This window comes from Condylura cristata, unplaced genomic scaffold, assembly GCF_000260355.1.
Source record: "Condylura cristata isolate star-nosed mole 26May11 unplaced genomic scaffold, ConCri1.0 scaffold00008, whole genome shotgun sequence".
NCBI lineage: Eukaryota > Metazoa > Chordata > Mammalia > Eulipotyphla > Talpidae > Condylura > Condylura cristata.
This window is the reverse complement of record NW_004567109.1, coordinates 22,992,500-23,017,981: the sequence shown is the minus strand read 5'-3', so window position 1 is coordinate 23,017,981 and position 25,482 is coordinate 22,992,500. Positions and strand designations below refer to the sequence as shown.

General features: G+C 51.9%; 1 protein-coding gene across 1 annotated transcript; it reads left to right on the top strand.

The window, feature by feature from the left end:
- On the top strand, window positions 1-7,685 carry LOC101623628 (L-amino-acid oxidase-like). Its single transcript, XM_004679459.1, has 8 exons — window positions 1-33; window positions 1,943-2,000; window positions 3,500-3,714; window positions 3,895-4,007; window positions 5,354-5,555; window positions 5,907-5,975; window positions 6,170-6,306; window positions 6,839-7,685. Exons 1-8 carry the CDS (start codon window positions 1-3, stop codon window positions 7,683-7,685), a joined length of 1,674 nt encoding a protein of 557 aa, XP_004679516.1.
- Window positions 7,686-25,482: the final 17,797 nt, after the last annotated feature.

Genomic DNA, 25,482 nt, shown 5'->3' with positions numbered 1-25,482 from the left:
ATGAGTCTTAAAGAGTTGAAAGTCAAGGCGTTGGTAGGCCTGGGTCTGTCTGGAGTCTTGGGGGGAAGGTCTGTTTTCTTGCATCTTCCAGCATCTAGAGGCTGCTGTAGCTTCCCTTGGCTTGTAGCCACATCACTTCAATCTCTCCTTCTATGTTCACATCACTTTCTCCCCCTTGATTGGCTTGCTTCTCTCTTAGAAGAACACTTGTGACTATATTTAGAGCCTACCTGAATAATGCATGGTTCACATCCCCATCTCAAGATGCTTAGCTTAATCACTTCTGCAAAATCTTTTTGTCATGTAAGGTAACATTTATAGATTCAAGGAATGAGGGTGTAGAGATATTTGGGAAGTCAATTTTCAGTCAGAGACCCCCAAGTAGCCTCCTCCCTAAGGCCTTTTCTGGTCTGTTAGGGTCCCGGTTAAGCGTACTGGCATAAACTGAATTCAACCACTGATTGTGTTATGAAGAAAGTTTACGAAGCAGGTACAGGAGACCCAGAGTAACCTACCCAGGCTCTACCCAGGGTCCTTACCTGGACCTGGTCAGACCATGGGGACTCCTCTTCTCCTTGTCAGTAACCAATGCAACTGCAAGAATCACAAACCTCCCAGGAATGCAAGAGTAGGTTATCATTTGAAAATCATTTCATATATTGCACTATACTAACAAAGAACAAAAACCACATGATTGTCTCAACAGGTGGAGTAAAAGCATTTTACTAAAGCAAACACCCCTTTGTGATAAAAACACAACTGTAAATTTGAAGTAAATGGGCATTTCTTTACTCTGATAACAGCATCTCTGAAAACCTCACAGCTAGCATCCTTAGTGGTGAAAGACTAAATGTTTCCCCACAAGTCAAAGCCGTGTATTCTAACCACTACTATTCAACTAAGACATTCTATCTACAGGAATGAGGCAAAAACAATGAAATAAAGACAATCAAAGTACAAAGAAAATAAAATGATTTCTATTTGCAGCTCATGATCTTGCATGTAGCAAACCCTATTCTATCTGATCTGTGATAGCGGAGCTACTGTTTTCAGATTATTAGAGTTGTGATTGATGTCTCAACCCAGACTATCTCCACAAGGAAAGAAAATGTAGCTGAGGTGGCTACCAAGTGAAGATGCCATCAGGCTCTTACACACAGCATCTCAGATACCCCTGAGATACCCTAGGAAGAAAGTACTATTGACCCACTTGACAGATAAGCCAGTCAGGCCCAGAGAGGCAGAAGCCCCATGTCCACAGCTATGACATGACATGGCAGGATTCGAATCCAGTTCTGTTGGGTTCCAGCGCTGGTGCCCTTTCCCTATACCACCCTGGTACCCAGAATCTGAGTCCTGTGTCCCCACAGCTGAGTGCCCCAGCCTGTTCCCACTCCTGCCCCCTCCACAGCCCCATGAGCAAGCTCAGAGCGCACATCCTGTTCACCTCTCTCCCCAGCCGGCCAGCCTCTGCCTGCACTGCACACAGAGAACAAAAAGCTGATCTTGGCACACAACCAGCTGGCCTGTGCCCCCAGGGAAGGGGTTTCCAGAGAAGCCTGCCTGGGCCCAAGGCAGTCAGCCCCAGGGGTCCCAGCGGAAAGAGGAAAATCCCTCCCCTCTAAAAATGACCAAAGACCACTACCCAATCTGCTCAGTGAACCCCTAAGGGGATGGAGAGGGCGAAGTCCCCCTGGGAGCTCCTGGACAAAATGCCCAGCGTGGACAGACTCACAGTGGAGCGGGAGGCTGCCACTGGACAGCAGTAGAGCAGGCTGTGCCCTGGGGGGCAGGCAGGAGCGCCACTCCTGGGAGGCCAGACCCTGAGATGCACACCTGGCCAGGAGCTTGGTCCTGCTCCTCACCCTTTCCTGGGAGATGGTCACAGCTGGCTTGGGACAACCCACCTGGTTCCCATAACCCTCTTCCTCATTGGCCCCAGAGCCCAGATTCTCAGCTGAGCGGAAGATCTCACGAGGAGGAGAGACGGTCAGGGGAAGGTGAGGATGCAGAGGGTGAGGCTGTGGGTGGGACCAAGTCCCAGCGGCCATCTCACCTGACAGCCACCCTAGAGGGCAGGGCTTCTCTGCCAGGCTCCTGTGCAGGGCCCTGGGGCAGGCTCCACCCCGCTGGTCCTCATAAAATGGGAGCCGCACCCAGGCTCAGCTGAGCTACAGTCCATCCATGATGAGGGGTAAGTGGGGCCCATCTATCAGGTCTGAGCGGACCTGAGGTTAGACCCTAAAACAGGAAGAAGAGCTAGACTGGGGGGTGGGATTGCCAAGAAGGCTGGGGTGTGTATGAGGGGGCAGGGAGCTGGGACTGAGGGGGCTGCAGACAGGTAGAGGTTGAGAGTGAGTCAGGAAAACAGATGCGGTCTGGAGAATGAGTCTGTGGATTGAGGGCCATAAAGGAAGGAAGAGGGGCTTGGGGTGACTGAGATGGGAGAGGCAGGGCTGGAGAATGGACGAGGGCGCTGAGGGATTCCCTGGGGACAGGCCATGGGTGTGGTTTGGGGCTCACTCCCATTGGCACGTTCCCCCCTGGTCTTTTCTGAGAAGCCAACCCTGCAGAAGGGTCCCTGAGAGTGAGAAGGGTCTGCACAGGGAGCCAGCTGGGCCTCCTCACTGGGTGGCCCCCAAACACCCCCAGCCTTCTGCCTCTCTTCTGTCCCTGTAGAACCAGCCAGGTGGCGAACGTACAGCTTTGGGTCTCAGACCGCTAATGGTGGGGAAGAAAACCGAGTCGCGCAGAGGTCACTCTTGTATATTAACTGTGGCCCAACCCTGGCTGTGCATGCGAGAGCCTGGAGACTTGAAAAAATGCCATGAGGCTAGAGAAGAGTCATAGGAAGGCCAAGTTTCACAGGGCACGAGGAAAGCCCCAGAGAAGCCCTTCGCCAACCCCCCTCCCCCAGGGACGCTCTTGCTTCTCTCTCTCTCACACACAAAGGCACACATTCGCGAGGTGTACAGCACCCTCAGGCCCTGGCTCCACGGCTTACAGGCTCAGCAGCCAGCGTCTCTGTCACTCAGGCGCACACATCCCCTTCACTCTCCCGAAACCCACACCCACACACCCCGTTCTGCGCCCTTCTCGCCCTCCTGTACAGATTCACGCTCACATTCCCTCGGGCACCCAGCTCTGCGCCCAAGCGTCCCCTCACACGCAGCCACCACAGATGCACAGGCCTACACGACAGCTTACACACAGCAAGCGCACACTCCAGCAGAAGCAGCATGCTGGCAGTGAACCCAAGCCTGTCGCTCACCACACGCACGCGAACTTGCTGACCCAGCCCCGTTCGACTCCAGCACGGCTCACCCGTGACCCCCAGCCCAGCACAGACAAGGCCCTAGGGGTGCATGTTGGCAGCCTCAGCTTCAATACCCCCTGAGCGGAGTGCCCAGCGGGCTCGTGTGGCCACGCTCGCTGGAGTCAGGGGTGCGCAGGCCCCGAGGCCCCAGACGGGCAGTTCCCAGAGCTTGCTCTTCCTCAGGGATCCTGATCTTGGGGCTGCTCTTGGCTACCCCCAGTTGTCTTGGCTACTATGAGGACCTGGCCAAGTGCTTTCAGGACCCCGAATACGAGTCCATCCTTGTTACGGCCCAGGAGGGGCTCCACACCTCCCCGCTGTCCAAGCGTGTGGTGGTGGTGGGAGCCGGCATGTCCGGCCTGGCGGCGGCCAAGACCCTCCAGGATGCTGGCCACCAGGTAAGCAGGCCCAGAGGGGCTTCCGTCACTTGCTTCCAGTTTGACTCTCCCCCACTTTTCAGACACTTACTTGGGGGCATTCCAGGTGAGAGGCTGGGGAGGGGGTGGTGGCAGTGGAGTGGAGAGTGGGAGACGGCAGAGCAGAGCCCTGGGAATAACAGCGGCTTCTCTGGATCCCAGGTGACCATCCTGGAAGCCAGCGACCACATCGGGGGGAGAGTGTTTACATTCAGGAACGAGGAGGAGGGCTGGTACTATGATCTGGGCCCCATGCGGATCCCCAAGTCCCACAGGTAAGTCCTGGTGAGGGTTGGAGAGAGGACTGAGGGAGCCCTGGGAGGGGCCCAAGGCTATCACAGTCTTCAGGACACTGTCCTGGGAGGCGCCTTCCTGCAGGTCAGGACTTGCACACTTGGCCCACCTGATACAGAAGACAAAGGTTCAGGGCCCAGGTCACACAGAAAGCGGGAGATCCCGAATCAATAAAAATAACAGTTCATCAAATACCACGCAGTAGGCTCGGGCACTGAAAGGTTAACGAAAAGGAGTGGTGAGGGAAAGTCCGGCAAGAAATAAGGTGTGAGACAAGGAAGAGCAAAAGCAAGAAAAGTTCATTGCACTCTTGGGCAGCACCTCCGGACCAAGCCAGAGGTGTTGCGCCGGTTGAGGGTTTTTGGGTTTCTTAAGTAGGGTTAGGATGGCAGAGGGCTGACGTGGCAGGGAGTCAGGGTGCCAGGTGGCCGCATCCGTAGTTTTTTGTTTTTTTTTTTCCTCTCTCTCTTTTGGTGTACAGTTTCCTGGAACTAGGGGCAGTGGGTTTTCCTGAAACACCCTGGGCAGTGGTCTCCCGGGGTGCTTAACCTAACAGGCACCTTCTTACACCATATTAAGCCATCAATAATAACAGTTAGTAATAGGAGTAGCTGAACCGTACATCCACTGTTTCATTCAGTCCTCCCAGACCTGTCATCTGGTGCTCTGATGTTTCCCACTTACACATCCAGAAACTGGGCTCAGAGCTATGAAGCAACCCATCCAAGATTCTTCTAAGAGAAAGTGACAAAGTTTCTCCTCAAAACCAAGCAGGCACCTGGCACAAAATCACATACTTCTTCCTCCTTAAACCAGAGTTGACTCCAGAAAGAGATTCCAAGGTTTCCAAGACAAAAAGAGCCCTTGCCTGGAGTTCACGTACTCCAAAACTCTGACTTCTTTTTGTCTCAGTGTAAATGGAGCCCAATATTCCCTTCAACCACCCCCAAAACTGAAACAAAACCCAAAGAACCCTCTCCTCAAACTCAGTTAGAAATGGACAATGGACTCGCAGGTACCCTGCAAACAAAACAGCTCTGTCTCTACACTTGAGTCCTACCTGCTGGGGCTTCCTAAGGACGTCACATGGTGGGGGTGGGGGATGGGGGTTGGGGGGGAGCGCCCAACCTCCTCTCTCCCCTGGGGCAAGAACAGAAGGAAAAGAACTAGCTGCAGGGAGAAGGCAGGATCCGAGGCAGCAGCCCATCCAAGCCCCTCGGGCACACGAAGAAACTGGCTTTCTTGGAAGTGGTTTCCCTGTAAAGAACAGGAACAGGGGCAGCAGGCCCCTCGGTCAGGTGCCATGTTACGCCTGTGTCTGCTCCAGGCTGGTCCACACCTTTGTCAAGAAGCTGGGCCTGAAGCTGAACAAGTTCATCCAGTACGACGGCAACACCTGGTTTCTCATCAGAGGACAGCGCCACCGTGCCAGGGAGGTCAAGGCCAACCCACAGCTCCTGGGCTACTCCCTGAACTCCAGGGAGATGGGCAAGAGTGCCACGAATCTCTTCTACCAGGCCATTGCCAAGGTGCCTCATGCCTCACCCCTCTCTGGGCTGGGAAAGAGTAAGGTCTGCCCTAAGCCCACCTGGCAAGTTAGCGGATGGGCTCAGATCACCTGGCCCCTAGTGAGTCCCCTTGTGATTAGTCTGCTTCCATCTAACGTCCCCCAGTAATGCTGCCACCTGGTCCTAATAACCAGCCCCTTCTCCTCCCCCCTCCCTGCCGGGCCAGTGGCTTGAACAGCGAAGCACTGGGGGGCCCCTTACCCTGGACTCCCATCCCTCCCCTCCTCAGCAGGTCAGCAGAGAACCCAAGAGTTCTGTCCCTGGCTCTCTGGTTTTCATCTAAAGCTTCTCCTCCTTCCTCCCCTTCTGCAGCTCAAGCAAAGTCTGAAAAACGTCAACTGCAGCCACCTGATATCCTTATATGATTCTTACTCCACCAAGGTGCGTGAGACAAAGAAGCCCCAGGTGGGAGGGTCTCTGCTCAGCTCAGCGCCCTGGGGCGGCTTCCCCTGCCTACCAGGACCCTCTCTTCCCACTGACAAAGCCTCCACCTGCCTGGAGAGTCCCATCCCTTGACTGGGGAAGCCCTTCCTACAAGCTGGGCCCCTCCACCTGGCTTTCCCTTTTCCCTACAGGCTTACCTGCTGAAGGAAGGGCAGCTGAGCCAGGGAGCAGTGGACATGATTGGGGATGTGATGAACGAGGATGCTGGGTACTACAAGTCCCTCCTGGAGTCCCTGCGGATGGACATCATCTTCTCCAAAAGTGACAGGTACAGACGTCCTGGGCAGGCCTCTGTCCACCCCTCCTCCAACATTGGGGCTGAGAAAAGGAAGTGGTTGTGGGGTAGTTCCTGTGTGCCAAGCACCGTGCTGAGCACTTTCCAAGAAATGTTTCACTTCATCCTCCACCCGGGGAAGGCAGGGGCTGTCATTCAGAGCCATCTTCCGGATGAAACTGCCATTCAGACGCATTTCCAAGAATGTATCACTTACCCACGAGCACACCATGTGGCAAGGGCTGGAGCCTGAATCCCAGTTCTGTCTGTACACTCCTCCAGGAGATAGCCAGAATCCCTGCTCGGCAGCTGTCTGTGCAGAGCCTCCTGGGCTGGTCACTTTCCTCCTGGTGCCGATTTTCCAAACTGTAACATCAGGCTGTCCCTCCCTCAGAGATTGGTTAAGGTGAATAGGAAGCAGCTTGCACAGGCTGCAGGTCTCTGGCGTCCTCCTTCTTCAGGCCAGGAGCAAGCTGGCCTGGTGCTTCCCCCCCCCCCCTCACCCTCTCCTGCCTTCACCCTGCAGCTTCTCAGAGATCACCGGCGGCTTTGACCAGCTCCCCCAAGCCCTCAGTGCCAGCCTAAAGCCTGGCACCATCCGTCTGGGCGCCAAGGTAGAGGTGGTAGACAGGGATGGGCCTGAGGTCCAGATTTCCTACCGGAGGGACGAGCCCAACCCAAGCCTGCACACCCTCACCGCGGACTTTGTGGTCATCTCCGCCTCCGCCAAGGCCACGCGCCTCATCACCTTCAAGCCTCCGCTCTCCCAGCCCAAGATGCACGGGCTGCGCTCGGTGCATTACACCAGCGCTACCAAGGTGGTCCTGGCCTGTAACGAGTCCTTCTGGGAGCGGGATGGCATCCAGGGCGGCTTCTCCATCACCGACCGGCCCTCGCGCTACATCTACTATCCCAGCCACCGCGACCCCAGCGGCAAGGGCGTCCTGCTGGCCTCCTACACGGTGGACGACGACTCCCTCTTCTTCCTGTCCATGAAGCACGAGCAGGTGGTGGACGTAATCCTGGAGGACCTGGCGGCGGTGCACCAGATACCCAAGGAGGAGCTGCGAGGCATGTGTCCGTCCGCGGTGATCAAGCACTGGGTCCTGGACCCCCACACCATGGGCGCCTTCGCTGAGTTCACCCCCTATCAGTTTGCTGACTATTCCAGGCAGCTCTTCCAGCCAGAGGGCCGTGTCCACTTTGCCGGCGAGCACACCTGCCTGCCTCATGCCTGGCTAGACACCGCCATCAAATCTGGCCTGCGGGCAGCCATAAGCATCCAGGCGGCTGTGGACCAGGAGGCTGTGGGGAGACAGAGACCTACACCAACACCCACAATCCTTTCTAAAGCCCTGGAGCAAAACCCCTGAGGGATTATGGCAGCAAGCAGGCTGGGGAGGGGGAGCAGGAAGAGGGAGGTCACTATGAGTGTCCCTGGCCCACCGTCAGGAACCCCAAAATGCCAAAGAATCCAGATAGCAAGTCCACAAGAAACAAGCCCCCCTTTCCGGCCTCTCTCCCCTGCCTGCCCTTGAGGAAGGAAGCAGCAGGGTGGGCATATGGCGGGACACCAAAGACAGAGAAGGCTAGAATCACTTCTTAGCATGGCAGAAACTGTCTCCTGCTCGGTTGTCGCAAGGCTCTCTCTCTCGTCCTGTCTAAGAGTGAGGCAAAGAGAAAAGTTTCTACACTCCCTAACTTCTACCATCTACAACCAGAAGCTCCCAAAGACACAGACACCCCCAAACCACACCAACATCAAACCACAGACTGGCAGGAAGCCACAGTGCACAGACCCACTGCCCACCGGGCCAGGGACCTCACCGCTTGGCCTCAAGTGGAGTCCTGGTGGGCAGCCGGGGGCTCTTGTCTGCACTTCTTTGCGCTTCCTTGACATTCTCATGACCCGCAGGCCTTCCCTCGCCACGCTCATCTCCCCATCCCAACCTGAAACCCTGTCTGCCTCTGCCTGTCCAGTCCTCAGGCGCCCCCACCCCAGCCCCCAGGGGACACCACATTGATTCTTCCTGCCCCCTCCCAACTCTGCTTCTCAACCTTGACCTCCCCTTCTAGGCCCAAGTTCGTTTATCGGGCCCCCCCAAATCCTCAATGGCCACACCCAGACCCCAGGGGCCTCCCTTTGACTCACCATCCATCTCCCTGTAGAACCAGGCACTTAGGCCTTGGCTCTTCTGCTGTTGTGCCACTTCTGGGGGTAGCTGCTACCTGACCACACACACAGTGCCCAGGAGCAGGGGTCTTATCCTGTAGGCCTGCCTTTTTGTGTTTCCTCAACAGCCACTAAATACCTGCCATTCCTCCAGCCTGTTAATAAATATTTGTCATGCATCTAACCAGTGTCGGGTGCTGCGTCAATCCAGGTATGAAGACTGGGAAGCATTATTTGAACGCATCAAGCTCCCACGCACACCTGTGTCCTAACACCTCTAAGGACCAGGTCCCACATCTGGCTGGTTTTTTGAATCCCAAATTCGTGGACACTAAGTACCTTTCCTGGACAGGAGAATGGGCCGGTCCAGCAGAAGTAACAGCTCTTTGCCCATGCCTGTCCCCTGGATACAAAACGAGGAGCAGGGAGTCAACTAAGCAGAGAGGAGGGGCAGGGTGAGGAGAGGATGGGTCGGCAGAGGCTGGGCTCAACCTGTGATGGGAGGGAAATGACTGACCCTGGGTGTGAGTGTGGGCAGAGGAAGATTCCAAGACACTTGAGGATACCGCTGGGGGCTTGGGGTCGGGGTTCTTGAATGCAAGTAGGAAAAACCAAATCAACGTAAGTCAAAGAGACCTTAAGGAAGACTATCAAGGAACTCGCCAAACTGACGGGACTTGTGGAGGTATCATAGTTCAGTAAACTTAAAACTTTGTCCTTGCACTTTGCACAACTGAACAATACTGGGAGACACAAAATAAATAAGGAAGGGGAACCGATATTGTTGCCATGGGAACCTGGCCCTGGGTCCACATGAACTCCCCTGGGCCAGCAAGAATTCCGGGCAAACAGAACGCAGCAGGACACCCCTGTGCGGAAGGCCCACCCAGCAGATAACAGCCGGCAGAGGCTGACTCCCCCGGTCATGGAAGGTCCACCAAAACAGGTCACTAAAGGGGGCCCCAATTCTTTCTTCCCACAAGGATCTCTCCCATCTCACTGCCGCTCCCCGTAGCAGTGTATATCTATAAATCTGTCTTATCTGTGCTCCACTATCTCTGGAGAATTCTTTCACCCCATGCCTCCGGCCTGCACCCCAGCTCTTTCCCACGACAGGAAGGGAGGTAGGCTGAGCCACAGCCAGGGTCCTGACAGAGGCACAGCCTGAGATGGTGCCGTGGTCACTGAGTCCTGGGAGTGGCTGCTGGGCTTGTGGCCTCTGCCGCAAGGTGCACCCACGACCACTGGGGTGAACACTCAGCTGGGCACTGCTTCTTCGTGCCCTTTGCCCACTCAAAGCCCCAGGTGGGGCCGACCAGGTGCATGCCTGCCCTGGCTGCAGGAGCTGGAGAAGCCAGTAACCCGCAGCACCTAGGCTTCAAGCCACTGTGAGGATCCCTGGTACAGAGACCAATGTGCCTGTCATGCAGGTCATGGGGAAGGGCAGGGCCAAGCAGCGGGAGTAATAAATTGGCTCATCGTTCCAAAGACAAGTTTCAATCTAGGTCTGTTTTTTCTGAAGCTCGTGCTCCTCGCCCCTGCATTACAGTTCCTGGCCTGAGGATGGGGCATGGCAGGCCGTGCGAGAGCAGGCTGGGGGACAGCAAGAAGCTGTTCCTGACACTTGTGTGTCAGAAATGAAAATGGGAGCTCTACAACCGACTATAAATCATCATGAGCGATTTTCAAATAATGGTGAAAAAAAGCAAATAGGAAAAATGAAATCTACATTATGAAATTTTAAATTTAAGAACCAAACAGACTATATACTACTCTTAACATGTATATCTCTGATAAAAAACTAACTGTGAACAGAAGACTACTCCAGCTTCAAAATACTGCCTATGTCTGGGGATGAATGGATTGAAACAAATAGGCCAGAAAATTAAAATTGGTTACATTGGCTGAGGATGACATGTTCTTGTTGTAATCACTCCTGTATTTTGCTCTGTTTTAAATACATTCCAGAAATATTTTAAACACACTTGCAAAGAACCACCCAGTTGAAAGGAATCAATTTTCAGCCAAATTCACTTCCTGCCTCGAGCCTTCCAGAATCTAATCCCAAAGCTAGGTTCATTATTTTAATCAAAATTCTAAGAGGAACTGAGCACAGAGGTCAGTCTAAATTCTAGGAAATGTTAAATAAAACAATGAGTCTTGCCCCCAGGAAACATATAAACAAAGATGACTTTGGAGGTTTCTGTAAATTGAGCTAATGATTAGATCAATAAAAAAATACTGACATGGAACACTCTGTATTCAAACTGCTGTAGTGGCACAATAGAGAAAGAGGAGAGAAAGGGAAGTCACAATAGAATCCACTGTTCAGACCTGAGTCGCCTTTCTCAGCACTCGCTCCAAGGTACCAGGACTTCTGCCCTCAGCCACGCTGTCCTGGCGCTCCACCACCCTTGGGCGCTCACTCTATGGTAAGTGGCTGAATTCAGACTCAAGGTCAGTCCCCTCTGAGCATCCAATGCACAGTGGAAGCGCCAGACATGAATGTATCTGTGCAAGCAGCATTTACTGAGTGTGCTACTTTTCAGCAAATTTCTAAATCATGTCTAGCGATAGATGCTTATGAAGAAGTCTCACAATAATTCTACGAGCTGGTACTGTTTTGTCCTTCATCCTGCTGATGGAGAAACAGAAATACAAAGAAGTTAATGTTACCAACTTAGCAAGAACATTGTGAAGTTATAACTCAAAACAGGTGGTGATAACAGCATCATTGTGAACGGGTCATCGCGACAGTGACGAACCCAATACAGGAGCACCAAAACATATCAAGCAACTACTAGAAGATACAAGGAGGGTGTTCCCTGGTGGCACAGTGGGTTAAAGCGCACCACTGTGAAGCTGTCCACAACCACTGCAGGGCAGAGTTCAATTCCCAGCCAGGGAGCTGATCCACAGGGCGCAGCAGACCTCTCCTGTCTCACCTGCTGCTCCCCTCAGCAGTGTATTTCAGTCCGTCTGCCTGTTCTGCTCCCCACTCTGTCTCTGGTGAATCCTCTCACCCCGCACCTCTGGCCCTTCCCCCAGTTCTGTATGAATAAATAAATAGATCTTTAAAAAATAAATAAATAAAATAGAATCACTGATGTTATAATGATAAAATAAAACAACAAACAAATACAGTATTTAGCAAAATCCTTATTATAACATGCCTCTAAGTTATAATTCAGTCACTTATTTGAAATGTTTGCTCTGAAAATAACATATTTATATATGACATCCAGTGGTTTTTATTTATGCTTGGTTATTTAACAGAGGACTTTATTTTTTATAACTTTATTTCTCTAAATGAATGAAATATTTATGGCAATAAACAACAGTTCAAATCTGTGCTCAAGAAATTTGCTGCCACCTAGTGGTCAATTTATCTAAATAGCAGCTGTGAGTCTAGAAAGCTAGTCAAGCAATAAACTGCCTTCAGCTCTAGAACTTTTTGCCCTTCTCAGGAAATTCACTACTAATTAAAGACAGAAACTTCAGGATGAAACTTACCCAGCAACTTTTAAAAATACTTAAAGGAAAAACCAAGTATCTTTTGTTTCTGCTTAGCTGCCTCATCCAAAATCTCAGCCAGGAAACATAGTGAATAGGTTTCTTTGCATTTATTATTATACCAGTTAGTTCATAGATGTTTAAGGCAGGAATCTTTGGCAAATTTACAAATCAAAGTGCTTTTATAATTCTCTTATGAGAGAACGTCATTTGCTGATTTAAAGATACCCTTCATCTAATTTAAACAATATTCCAGCATCAGTCAATTTTTACAAAAATCACACATGAAATGTCTACTCTTTTTTTTTTTTAATTTTTATTTATTTGTGCATACAGAACTGGGGTACAGGCCAGAGGCTCAGGGGTGGCGAGAGGCTTCACCAGAGACAGAGTGGGGAGCAGAACAGGCAGATCGACAAAGTACACTGCTGAGGGGAGCAGCGGGCTGGTCAGGAGAGGTCTGCCGCGCCATGTGGTCACCTCCGGGGCAGGTGGGAATTGAACTCGTGAGGAAGTGGCTTTAGCTTCTCAGTGCTGTGCTTTAACCCACTGTGCCACAAGGGAGGGCCGAAATGTCTACTCTTGTTATGAAATCAATCAGCTTTTCCTGGAGACAAGTGACTGTAATTAAGGCAACTCAGGGAAAGGCCGGGTCTTGATAACAGACATGTAAAAAATGCCTGTTTGAAGCTAGTTTTCTCTGTTCCCTTTTAGTAAGGCCTACAGAGGAAAAGCAAATTTCAGGTACAGTGTATTAAAACTCTGTCTCAAACAGGTTTCAGAATGTTCTCTCTCATATCACTTCCTTGGGTTCTAAAGGACAAATGCCTCAGCAGAATCTTACAATTACTACTTTAAGAGGAAATTGAGTTCTTACTGAAAACGGCTGTTTCCCTAACCCTCAGGTACCGCATCCCTTCAAGCAAAATCCAGGTACTTCCACTCTCTCTAAAAGAGAGAAAAGTTCCCTTTGTTAATTATTAGTGGCTTGTACAGCGATTCAAAGACCTAGTTGTTACCACAGGATAGCAAAAGGCAGATCACAGAGTAACATCCTCAAAATAATAACCATAACAATATCATCTTATAGTCAATAGATTTTAGAACTTTGGAAAATGTCGTCCCAGGGCCCTCCCTGGTGGCACAGCTGGTGAGAGCACAGCACTGCAAGCTGGCTGCAGCCCTTCAGTGCAGGTTGAATCCCCTGCCCCGGAGGTGACCCACATGGCACCACAGACCTCTCCTATCTCACCTGCTGCTCCCCTCAGCAGTGTACCTTGTCGATCTTCCTGTTCTGCTCCCCACTGTGTCTCTGGTGAATTCTCTCACCGCCCCTGCACCTCTGGCCTGTACCCCAGGATTATTTATGTCTGTATGCATAAATAATCTTTAAAGAAAATGTCATCCCATTCACCATCTCCCTGCTTCCTGTCAAGAGCAGCTCTGTGAAGCAAGCCTGACTATGAGGAACCCAGAGTGAAGTGGGTCCTCCAGCCCCATCCCCACAGCAGGCAACCCCGGGTCCCCAGTGAACAGAACCTGGGTGTGAAAAAGCTCAACTCTGCTCTCTACACATGCAGTGGATGTTTCGGGACAGGCGAGAAAGACAGGGGACATGGCAGGGAAAGTAACTGAAAACGTAGGGGCTCCACGCAGGTAGCAAATACCTAGAAAAGGAAGGAAAGAACTAAGTCACAAAAATATAACCATGCTAGACAAGAGGATGCTGGCTCATGGTGACTGGCCATAAGATATGCAGCGCCCTCTGCTGGCCTCCTGGTTTCCTCTGGCAGCGAGGCTGAGACAGATCCAGTCATCTCTTTGGGGCATTTGGATGGTAAAAACTGACATCTTTCTAACAAACCAGCCTCTCCTAGTCTCTTATCCTCAGGATGTGCTGCTCCAGTTGGCTATTTGGGAAGCATCCTTCAAGCCCTCCCCACATCCCGATGGTCACCAAGTCCCGGGAGTCTGCAGCAACTACCCTTGCTCGAGGCATCATCAGCTCCCTCCTGGGCAACTGCTGTAACCCGGTGACTTAACTGGTCCCCCTGCTCCACGACAGTCTATTCTCCACACAAGTTCGTCGTCTTAAAACGTGAAAATGAATGTTACTTCTTTGGTTCAAACTCTCCGACCCTGTAGTTCCCCTTAGTGTACAGCGACGGGGAGCCCCTCTGAACTTCACCACACCGTTTGCCCTTCCTTCTCTCCAGCCAAACAGACTTTCTGTCCATTCCTTGAACGCTAAGCTTCTTGCACTAACCCTAATACTCATTCTCTACTTCCTCTCCTCCCCTTCACACATCTGGCGTTCTCATCTGGCATTTCAGAGAGGTTTTATGCCTTTCAGAAAATGATTTCAGTGAGCTGTTTTCACTAGAGAGCTAGTATCATGGTAGATGCCTAGTACAGACGTTAACTTCTTGCATACAGCAAGGCATAGCATTATTACAGCATTAAGGATAATGCTAGAGCAGCTGTAGCTGTGTGTGTGTCCCTTATAGCTTCAGGGTTGAAAGCTTTAGTTGTCCTATAAGGGTCTTATCCCCATTTTACTCATGATGCAACTGAAGGAGGGAGACGCCAACAGTGTGAGCTTGCGTATGTAACTCATGGATGCTAAGACCAAAGACAGAACCACCTCTTGCATCTTAGACTCCTCTTTAAACCCCACACTGACGATGGAAGTCTGGTCCAACAGAAACCTTTTTGCTTTCCTTTTTTTTTTTTTTTTCAAGATTTGTTATTGATAAATTCAAGAACTGGGGTGAAGGCCAGACGTGTAGAGAGTGAGAGGATTCATCATCTGAAACAGAGTGGGGAGCAGAACAGGCAGACTGACTGAAATATACTGCTGAGAGGAGCAGCAGGTGAGACAGGAGAGGTCTGCTGCGCCATGTGGGTCAGCTCCCTGGCAGGGGATTAAACTCATACTGCAGTGTCTGTGGATTGCTTCACAGTGCTGTGCTTTTACCCATTAAGCCACCATGAAAGGCCTGAAACCATGTTGCTTTTTGTCCTGCTGCTAGTGGGTGCTGTCACTGGGTGACTGTCATTGATCTGGCCAAGAAAATAGTCCCAGGTGGGCTTGCTGTTGTACCCAGAGTTACCCAACCAGCCAATGGCAAAACCAAGAGAAGCCACTCTGAACCGAGCCAAGCACGACCCACCGCCCAGGGCATTCGTAACCTCTCTGGATTATAATCAGTCTCTCCACAAATGTCAAGGTAGTGGGGAACAGAGAGCAGTTAACCAGCATCCCCCGTCCCACCCACCCACTAGATGTTTCAATTTAGAGTGGCAGGATTAGAAAAGATGATATCAGTTATTAAGTAGAGGTTTAATAATTTAGAAGTGCGATTCTCCCAGGAGTTCGTTTCTGATAAAGCAACACAGCAAAGCGCTCTTCCTTAAATGAACAGCAATGTTTTCATGATGATTAGAGGACTGGAAAGGAGCAGCTGAACCTCTGCCAGTGGATCACTCTGGGAAGAGTAAAAGAATGGATTCTGAAAGGCTGTTTGCATGTTTAATGGAAACCTTACTTGGTTTTAGAAATAGTGGGCAACACTGTCTGGGTGTAAGTCAATGGGCTTGTTCAGAAAAGCAAAGATCAGGATAGGAACCAAAATCTAATATTTAACGATCACTTACTCTGTGCCAGACTTGATAAAAGTCTGAAAGATGAACAAGATACTGCTCTTGCCTTCCAAAGGCTCATGGTTCGGCAGGATTGACAGACAAGTAAGCTCATCAGTGTACCGCATCGGTTAGGTCGAATCGTCAGAAATTGCTGGTTTTGGTTTTTACATACAAAACAGCAATTTTATGTGGTTCAACCTAAAATTGTAGGGGGAATACCATAATATGTTCCATATTCTATTTTTAATATGCCCTTTCTCATTACACATGGTGTTTGTGACTCGGATGTTTAACTTTGTCCTCCACTGCCATTTAATGGAATTTGTTATTCAATCTGTTTAGATCTGAAAGCTTAATGACTTGTTGACCCAAGAGGACACTACTGGTCCATTACCTGCAATGTAACACCTGCAATGGCAACACAGGTACTTACATTTTCACCTGTAATTTGGCTGAGGTCAGTGGCCCTGCAAAGCCATGGCTTGGAAGATTAAGTAGCTATAATAACATGATATTGGAAAATATGGTGAAAATAAAGACAAGGATTGTGGGAAGCATCTTCTGAATACTAGAAAACTTAGTGCAGGATTGTGACAAGCTCAGAACTTGTCATTCTCATTTAAACGTATGTGTGTAGAAAGGCAGAAAACATGAATGCCCTGAGGAAGTCTCTTCCTTTTTATAAAGTCTGAACTTCTAAAAGCCAAACCCAGAGTCAGTTCCTGCCATTAACAAAATTACACATAAGTATATAGTCTTGCTTATTATATAATGAAAGTTGCAGAAGTTATAGAGAACAGTATGGACGCTGAGAATTATAGTACAGACATTTGTGCAGATTCCAGCTCTTTATCTCCAAATTATACCTGTTCTTTGCTAGCAAAAGCAGCCCTCCAGTCACCTGGGGTTCTGTAATTACCTTACCTGAGGCTGGCCCCTCCTGAGGCATCTGATTATTGTCCACTCCACACTTACAATCCCCCACTGCTTTCAGACCTGGCAATACTCAAACCCCAACTGGTGGAAAGAAAAGTGCTACAAAGTGTGTTTCAAGACGAATTAATACAAATACCCAAACAACCCCAGTGTGTACCAGCAAAAACCTGGAGAAGACTTATGGAAATGGATTCCAAATGTGTTTGTACCAGGCACAGAGAAATATAATTTTAATTTTCTTTTCTTTTTTTAAATATTTATTTATTTATTTATTTATTTGTGCCTACAGAACTGGGGTACAGGCCAGAGGCTCAGGGGCGGTGAGAGGCTTTACCAGAGACAGAGTGGGGAGCAGAACAGGCAGATCGTCAAAGTATACTGCTGAGGGGAGCAGCTGGCCGGCCATGAGAGGTCTGCCACGCCATGTGGTCACCTCCGGGGCAGGCGGGATTCGAACTCATGCGGAAGTGACTTTAGCTTCTTAGTGCTGGTCCTTAACTCGCTGCGCCACCAGGGAGGGCCCTAATTTTCTTTTCTTATCGTGGTTATATTGGTTCATATCGTGGTTTGTGTTTTGGAGAAATATCATTTATTGGCATACTTGGGTTAACTCAAGCAACTGAGAATGGCTGTTAAAAAACTATTTGACTGGTTGGCTGAAACTTGGACTGAAGAGAAGCCTCTATTCAGGCAGGGGAGATCCCAAAACATGCTCCGTGGACTGTTGGAGATACCGGAAGGCTAAGCCGGCCATGGCATCAGAGAGGCAGGGGTCCCGAGAGCTGGCTTGGGCAACGAGAGCATTTTCTCCAGGCAGTGTCAACAGCATATTTTCACCTTCTTCACTCAGGGCTTGACTGATTTCACTTCCCTGTCAGACCCCAATCTGCCAGGACCTTAATCATCTCACCATTTGGTCAATCATTTGACCTACTATAGTGAAACCCCAGGTGGGGTGTGTGGGGGTGGGGGGTGGGCCTGGAGAGCCTGACCAACCAAGACCCCAGCCTCCAGCGAAACTTTCCGCTTTCTTGTTCTTCTTTTAGATAGACAGACAGACAGACAGATAGATAGACTGGTTGATTTTTATTTATTTATGCATACAGACCAGGGGTCTAGGCCAGAGGTAGTGAGAGAATCCGGCAGAGACAGTGAGGGGAGCAGCGGGGAGACAGGAGAGGTCTGCTGCGCCATGTGGTCACCTCTGGGGCAGGGATCCAACTGGCACTGAAGTGGCTGCGGCCAGCTTGCAGCGCTGTGTCCTAACCTGCTGCGCCACCAGAGAGGGCCTGTCCATCCTCTGGAGTGGCTGGCGGTAGCCCTGGCCACTAGGCCAAGGTGCACGCATACACACGCCCACGCACCCAGGCTCCAGGTGTCCACAATCACGCCCACGCTCCAAGCGCCTCCTGCATTAACACGATCGAGGCCGCAAGAGATGGCCACAAAAGCTAGTGTCTATGAAGCCTGACTAATTCACTTACCCACATCGACTCCTATGCTATGGCTTGGTTCTGGCACATCAAAGTATCCCCTCCCAGGTGACCGGAATACCCCCTCCAAGGGGCATGTCCCCAGTCACAAAGAGAGAAGTCGGAACCTCCAGATCCCAGTACCCAGCCAGGCCCTTTTGCTGCGTTGCTCACAAGACCGCCACAGTGGGGCAGGGTGGTACCTCGAAACACTCTGGCATCGGCACGTCTGAAGCTACCTTCTCCCTCGCAAGTTGGGTTACAAGACACAAAGTGACCATGGGGAGAAAGTCCTTTCAGGCACTCGTATTCAGCCCTTGCCTAGACCCCTTCACATTCGGTGCCACTCCGATGACAAAGTTTTTGTCAGCTCGAAGTAAAAGTCACCTGTGAAGACTAGTAACAATTTTTTCCCCCTCTTGAATCAAGTTGGGGGTTAGAGAACTGCATGTGAAACATTAATAGAGGGTTGAAAGGCCCATGCAACACTCTTCTGAAAGCACTCCAGTCACAAATAAAATACTGGCAAGTGGCCCCTGCTCTGCAAAAGGAGCCTGAAGCCACGAGCCTCTACCCAGTGCCGTCTGCGGCACAGCCTCACATCCAGTGAAGAAGTGAGAGGTGTCAGGACTCTTCCCGAATCCCCAAACTCCGAAAACACGAGTAGAGTTTATTCAGAGCTCTTTCCCCCAGGTTCCAGAGACAGGCAGCTTGCGGCTGTCCGTCCTCCCTGCCGGCTGTCACATGAAGACCACCAGGGGGCGCCACGCCCCACAGAGGCAGGGGCCCCGAGTGACCACAGCTGAACCCTGGTGACTGGACCCGTGTTTCCTCTTCCACCCCCTACCCTCTTCCTGGGGCTACACATCAGAATCCGCAGAGATCTCAGGTTCTGGTAACAAAACCTGAGCTGAGTCCCAACTCTACTGCTTACTACGGAAGTGACCTTCAACTGGTGGCCACACGTCCCCAAGCCACAGTTTCCTCATCTGAAAAAGAACAGTACAAAATAATACCTAACTGTATATAGTTAGCCCAAGCAACTTAAAATGGGAGTAAACACCTATATGACTTGTCGGCTGAAACTGGGATTTAACAGCAGTCTTTATTCCATCAGGATATCCCAAAACATGCTCAATGGACTGTAGAACCGGCTGTGCACAGGGTTGCTGGAATAAGTGAGACGATGTGTGTGGACAGCAAGACGTTGTCCAAGTATCAATTGTGCTGACATTGTAAGAGTTAATCGAATTTGATTCTCACTAGATCCTGGCAGAAAGGATATGTAAACATGATACCTATTTTTCAAATAAGAAACTGAGGTGCAAAGGAACTGAATCATGCAGAATCATGATGATATAGCGATTTTATTTCCTAAGCTAATCTCACCACTGTTTTACAGTGACAGCTGCTGACCCTAGGAGACTCACTTACAGGCCCTCCCTGGTGGCACAACAGGTTAAAGAGCAGCACTATGAAGCTATCCTAGCTGCTGCAGCTTGAGTTCGATCCCTGGGCAGGGAGCTGACACACATGGCGAGGCAGACCTCTCCTGACCCACCCACTGCTCCCCTCAGAAGTGTACTTCACTGATCTGCCTGTTCTGCTCCCCACTGTCTCTGGTGAGTCCTTTCACCCCCTACACCTCTGGCTTGTACTCCACTTCTGGCTGCATAAACAAATAAGTCTTCAAAAGAGAGATAGAGCAAGAAAGGGAGAGACTCACTTATATCCCTTTGAGATTCTGAAAAGCTGATGGCCAGAGAGGGCACATGTTTTACTAATGCCACACAGGGAACCAGCTGCGCCACGGTAGGACCCAACAAGTCAGCCCGTTAGACTCCCATCTGGTGCTGTAGCCGCTGCCCCTGGACACCCTGGGAGAACCTCATAACCTGCCCTTGATTGCTTGTTGTGGAGACACCTGTGCGGTGGCGCTCTGCCCAGACTGTGTGCTGAGGGGGTAGGAAACCCTCAACCAACATGGATGACTATGGAAAAGCCTCCATGGCTTGTTTCGAGATGAAACACGGGAGCTACAAAACGTGGTAGATGCACAACCCCGGCATGTATTTATGTGTGTTGGCAGAGGAAAAAAGTGCAAGGCTGTAACACACAATGGCGAAATGCTTATCTCTGGGTGGTGGAATTACAGATGATTTTTTTCCTTGCAGTCTTTTGTGTGTGCGTCTAGATTTACCCAATAAACATGTTTTACTTTTGTGATCGGAACAAGATCAGAACAGACCTTGTGTGTGTGTGTTTCAATTGTCCATTTAAAAAAAAAAAGACGACATTAAGAGTCAGCGATCTTGGGGCTGCCCTCCACATTAATTTACTGGGATTTTGCACAAGCACCTCTACCCCAAGCCTGTTTCTCCCTGTCCATCCCTCACCCAGAGGCCCAAAAAGATTTATTGATTTATACATCCAAGAACTGGGTACAGGCTAGAAGTGGGGGGAGGTGAGAGGATTCACAGAGACGGCGCTGGGAGCAGAACAGGCAGATTGAATGAGCACACTGCTGAGGGGAGCAGCGGGCGGGTCATGAGACGTCTGCCGGCCATGTGGGTCAGCTCTGGGGCTGGGATGAAGCTCACCCTGCAGTGGCTGCCATAGGTTCCAGCTTTGCAGTGCTGCACTTTAACCCCTTGCGCCACCAGGGAGAGGCCTTAGCATCTTCATTTCAAAGGTGAGAAAAGTCAGGGATAGAGAGTTTGACGACCTGATGGCTTTACACTTACGTATGCAGTTATCAAAGCCTCGGAACTAGGGTCTGAGTACAGAGTCTGGCCTGACTGCAGGCATCTGCCTTGACCCTCTGCTGTCTGGCTCGTTTGCCTTTTGCCAGAAACACCTACCTAGAGGATGAAGTGCGCCCTCCTCCCCCGGCTACTGAGGGGCCTTCTGGCTAACTCAGGCACCCTTTTCCAGTCCTGTCACCCACCCACCCAGCTGGCACCCTCCAGACCCGCCACCCTGCTGCTCTCCACCTGCCCACTTCCACACCTTAAGTCTCAAGTTCCTGCCACCTGGCACCTGTGTGGCTCAGCCACCTTTCCAATGCCTCTTCTCCCTCTGGCCAGGCGCCTCAAAAGCAGTGATGGGAGCAAGGCCGGCAAGGGGAGACAGGAGGCCTGAAAACGTGGTCCTGGCCCCCCAGAAGGAGACTGGGTGTTCTGGACTGCTCGCTCTGGGCCTGTTTTGCCACTGTGAGAGCTGAGCTGTGATAAGATCACCTTCAGGACCCTGTGCTTTCATAAACCCTGAGACTGAGGTACAGCTCCCCTCTGGATTCCTTTCACATGCACAGAATGGAGAGAATGTCGGGCCTGGGAAGGACTTGAGAGAAAATACAATCCCACCCCCTGAGGCCTCCCTCAGGGAGGCTGAGGCCCAGGGAGGGCAGAGGTCTGAGGAGGCATCCAGGGAGTGGTGGGAGGGCAGCTCTCTGCTCCCCGGACCCATCTGGGCTGGAATCAGCCCTGCAGAAAAGGGTGGGAGGGGCCTGGAGGGCAGAGCTGCCCAGCTCCAGGAGGCCCTGGTAGTTTTCCATAACCGGCAGGCAAGCCGTCCAGGACATGTGCTTCCTTCTCCCCTTGCCCCCAACATTCCTCTGCACACCCCGGCAGCAAAGTGACATTCGCAGGCGGGCGGGAGGGAGGCGGGGGCCAGAGGCACACAAAGACACAAGTATCTGCTCCGCCACAGACACACAGACCCAGAGAGATAACGCAGATCCAGACGGAGCAAGGGGCCGAGATACAGAACACAGGCCACCCGCCGGACACCAGGCCCTTCCAGGGGAGTGGAAGCAGCGCTGCGCCCAGAGCTCTCTGTCCAGACACCCCAGGCACCCCACAGCATGGGCCCCACCCCAGGCCCTGGCAGCCTCCTGGAGCCCACATGTGGCCTGTCCGAGACAAGCACTGGTCAAGGGAGAAAATCCTGAGTTGCCCCAGTGCTGGGGGGGGGGGGGTTTGGCCTGCAGACAGAACCCGGAGCCAGCCAGGCTCCCTTCACCCTGGACGGAGCCACTTTTTAATTCCAAAGAATTCACCGGACAATTCCCAGCCTGTTCCCAGGAGCCAGGGTGCGGCTGGGTCCTGAGCACACCCCCTCTGTGACCCTTTCTCAGCCGCTGGGAGTCAGCTGTTAGGAGCAGTGCTGGGAGCACCCACAGTGGCTGTTCCCGGGTTCACTTCCCCCTCCCATACCTGTGCAGCCTCACCTGTGCCCCCACCCCACCTGACACTCCACTTCCACGCACACCTGTGCCTTCCCCTGCCCTCTTCAGCCCCACATCTAGCGCTCCAAGATGAGCTGCACCAGGAAGGCAGAAACGCTCCTCCCCCAGGTGGACGCTATGGGCATCATCAAGGGGGTCCCCCAGTGCCCATAAGGCCTGCTGGCAGTGGCTCCAGCAAGGTGACTACGTCCACATGGCTCCCCAGAGGGCAGATGTGGGCCTCTCAGCCTTGTGCCCTCTGTCCAGGCCTGAGGACCATGGGGAGGTGGCTTCAACTCTGAGTCTCAGTTCCCTGGTTTATAAAATGTGGTTTATCACGGGGTATAACCTAGAACCCTGGTTCTGGCCAAGTAAAGGTCTGCAGGACTTTGATCTAGTGGTTCAACATCTCTATGCCTCAGTTTCCCTCTCTGGGAAAAGTGATAACCTTGCGTCCCTGAGTGGAGAGATACCCCTTTGGAGCAGATGGCCTCTCAAACCGGCTCAGAGGAGAGGATCCCCGCCTGTGCCCCCAAGCCCACCAGCTCCCCTCCACATTCCCACGCCCCTGGCCCTGGCTGCTTCGGGCTGTCAGCCGGGAAGGATTTGCAGGCTGGAGCCGGGATTTGCTGGCCGACACAGAGGCCACCTTGTCCCAGACCTATGCCGGCTCCAAGCCCTGGAGACACGTTCCTCTGTGGCCATGGTGCTGGGGTCACACACACACATACCCCCGCACCTCCCCCCTCCCCCGCCATATCTGCCACCAGCTGGCCTCAAGGGCCAGCACCAGACTTCTTGGCCCTTCATGCAGAGAGGCCCTCGGGCTGTTTGGGGGCCCAAGGCAAGGAAGCTGTAGGGCCTCTGGAGGTGTTCACTTCTCACTGGCCCCAGTAGCTGGGGGGGGCGGGGGGGGGAGGCTGCCACTCACTCCACCCAGTCCCTCTGTGTCCCACCCACCTGTAGACCAAGCCCGAGGCCTCTCCAGGCCCAGGGCTGGCCTTCTGTCCTCCTTGCTCACCCATGCATCCTGACGGTTAACCACAGGTCTCCCTACCCCACACCACGGCCTCCCCAAAAAACAACTAAAAAAACTAGAACTTGGGGGCCTCTCAGGTTGAGTTCAACAGAGTGGGGTGGGCGGGAGTGGGGCCCAGGTGAGTCTGTTCCGACTGGGACCGGCCCTGCCCTGGGTGTGCTGGATCCTGAGGTACCGATCCCATCAGGCTGTTCCGGTTCTGAGCGAGAAGCCAGTGCAGGTGTACCTGGCACAGGTGTTGGGGTCTGCTCGCAGTGTTCTGTTTAAGCATTAGGACCCACCCTGGTGTTGGCTTCTGGATGTTGCTGTGGTCACTGAAAGTCCGGATTGGATTGCAGGGAGCCACAGACTTACTTGGCTTGCCAGGAAAGCTTATCCAGATGTCTCTGGTCCAGATGTCTGAGTCTTTTCTCAGTCTTCAGAGTGTAGGTGTGAGGCTCTTCTCTAGGTCAGATGTTGGGACAGTCCCTGATGTGGCTGTTGGCCTCTTGTCCAGTGAGAATGTCCTGTGTGTGGGTTTCTCTGCAAGCCCAGGGTCTGGGTTTGGGGCCTGCCCTGGTGGGTTAGGTCCAGATGTTAGCTGCTGCCCCTACACTGGAACATATGTCCAGACCCAGACCTTCCTGTTGGCCTGAGGCAGACATCACTACTGAGTCCTTGTCTCGCTCAAGAGCCCTGTGGAACCCATGGCAGCTCAGCTCAACACTTGTTTTCAGGAATCAGAGGCAGCTTCACACTCAAGCTCAGAACCAGCCAGGCTCTCACTCTGGCCACAAGCACATCCCTGCCCAGGCCTAGCTTCAGCTTCCTCACCAAGAAAATGGAAATGCTGCATTTGATATTCTCCGAGACCTATGTCCTCTCCCCTTTCTCCTGTACACACACACACACACTTCTCCCCACTCTTGCACCTCTGATCTTCCTGCCCCTTCTTGTTTTTTCCCATTCCCCCTTCAGTCTGTGAACCCCCTGAGAGGGCACAGAAGCAGTGGCCCTTAATCCAGCACACTCCCTAGCCAGCAGGAAGCTCTCTGAGGGCAGCCCCTGTCTATCCCCAGCCCTCCGAGGCATCATCCTAGATGGGCAAAGGGCACGGACGCTCACGCTCTGCTTGGCCACCATCCCAGACTGACACCTTTAAGGAGAAGAACCTCTCTGGTCTCTAATGCTCTGGATGGTAAGGTTGGTACCAAGAGGATTTGGGATCCTGTCAGCTGCCCATACCAATCCTCCTGTCCAGGCCACTAGACCCATGTGACAGCCTGTCTAGGGCACTGGAGAACCTTCAGGACCACGTAGGCCCAGGCAAGTAGCTGCACTTTCCAATTCTACTTCTCCAGGATGACTGATTGCATATCCAACAGTTAGAAGTCAGAAACTCCAGAGGGCGGGAGTGATCTAGAGCAATTATCCTGTTCTCTGGACCCAGCTGCACAGTCAAGCGTGAGAGCCTGACAGTCCCTGTGCAACTCACAGGCACACACACACACACACACACACACACACACACACATGCTCGCACACCTCTTGCAGCAAGGAAATGAAGCCAGATTCTGAGCTACACACTTTGCAAGCAACATTTCTTAGTCCTCACACTAGCTTCGTAGACATCATTAGCCCGGCCTGCAGATGAGGAAACTTAGGCTCAGCCGGAGGGACTAAGGTGAGACCACATAGCTGCTTAAGTATAGAACCCGAATTCAAAGCCCTGACCTCTGTATGGCACCACCTTGGGGCACACCCACACCCACACTGCACACCTACACACACACACAAGCACAGGTGCACACATAGCTTTCACATATTTGTGCTCAAATCACTGTCATAGGATACCAAAACTAGCAGAGAACTTAGATCTTGTCTATGCCACTCCATTTGTTTTTTTAAGAATTATTTATGTGGCCCTCCCTGGTGGCGCAGTGGGTTAAAGCACTGCACTAAGAAGCTGAAACCACTTCCGCATGAGTTCGATTCCCACCTGCCCGGGAGGTGACCACATAGTGTGGCAGACCTCTCCTGACCCGCCAGCTGCTCCCCTCAGCAGTGTACTTCGTTGATCTGCCTGTTCTGCTCCCCACTCTGTCTCTGGTGAAGTCTTTCGCCACTCCTGAGTCTCTGGCCTGTACCCCAGTTCTGTATGCACAAATAAATAAATCTTTAAAAA

What these genes read in the sequence shown, in the direction of transcription:
- LOC101623628 (XM_004679459.1), top strand. Translation starts at nt 1, where the DNA reads ATGAGTCTTAAAGAGTTGAAAGTCAAGGCGTTG. An exon ending in GGAGAGACGGTCAGGGGAAG is followed by an intron (nt 2,001 to 3,499) that starts GTGAGGATGCAG and finishes GCTCTTCCTCAG; the next exon opens with GGATCCTGATCTTGGGGCTG. An exon ending in TCTACCAGGCCATTGCCAAG is followed by an intron (nt 5,556 to 5,906) that starts GTGCCTCATGCC and finishes CCCCTTCTGCAG; the next exon opens with CTCAAGCAAAGTCTGAAAAA.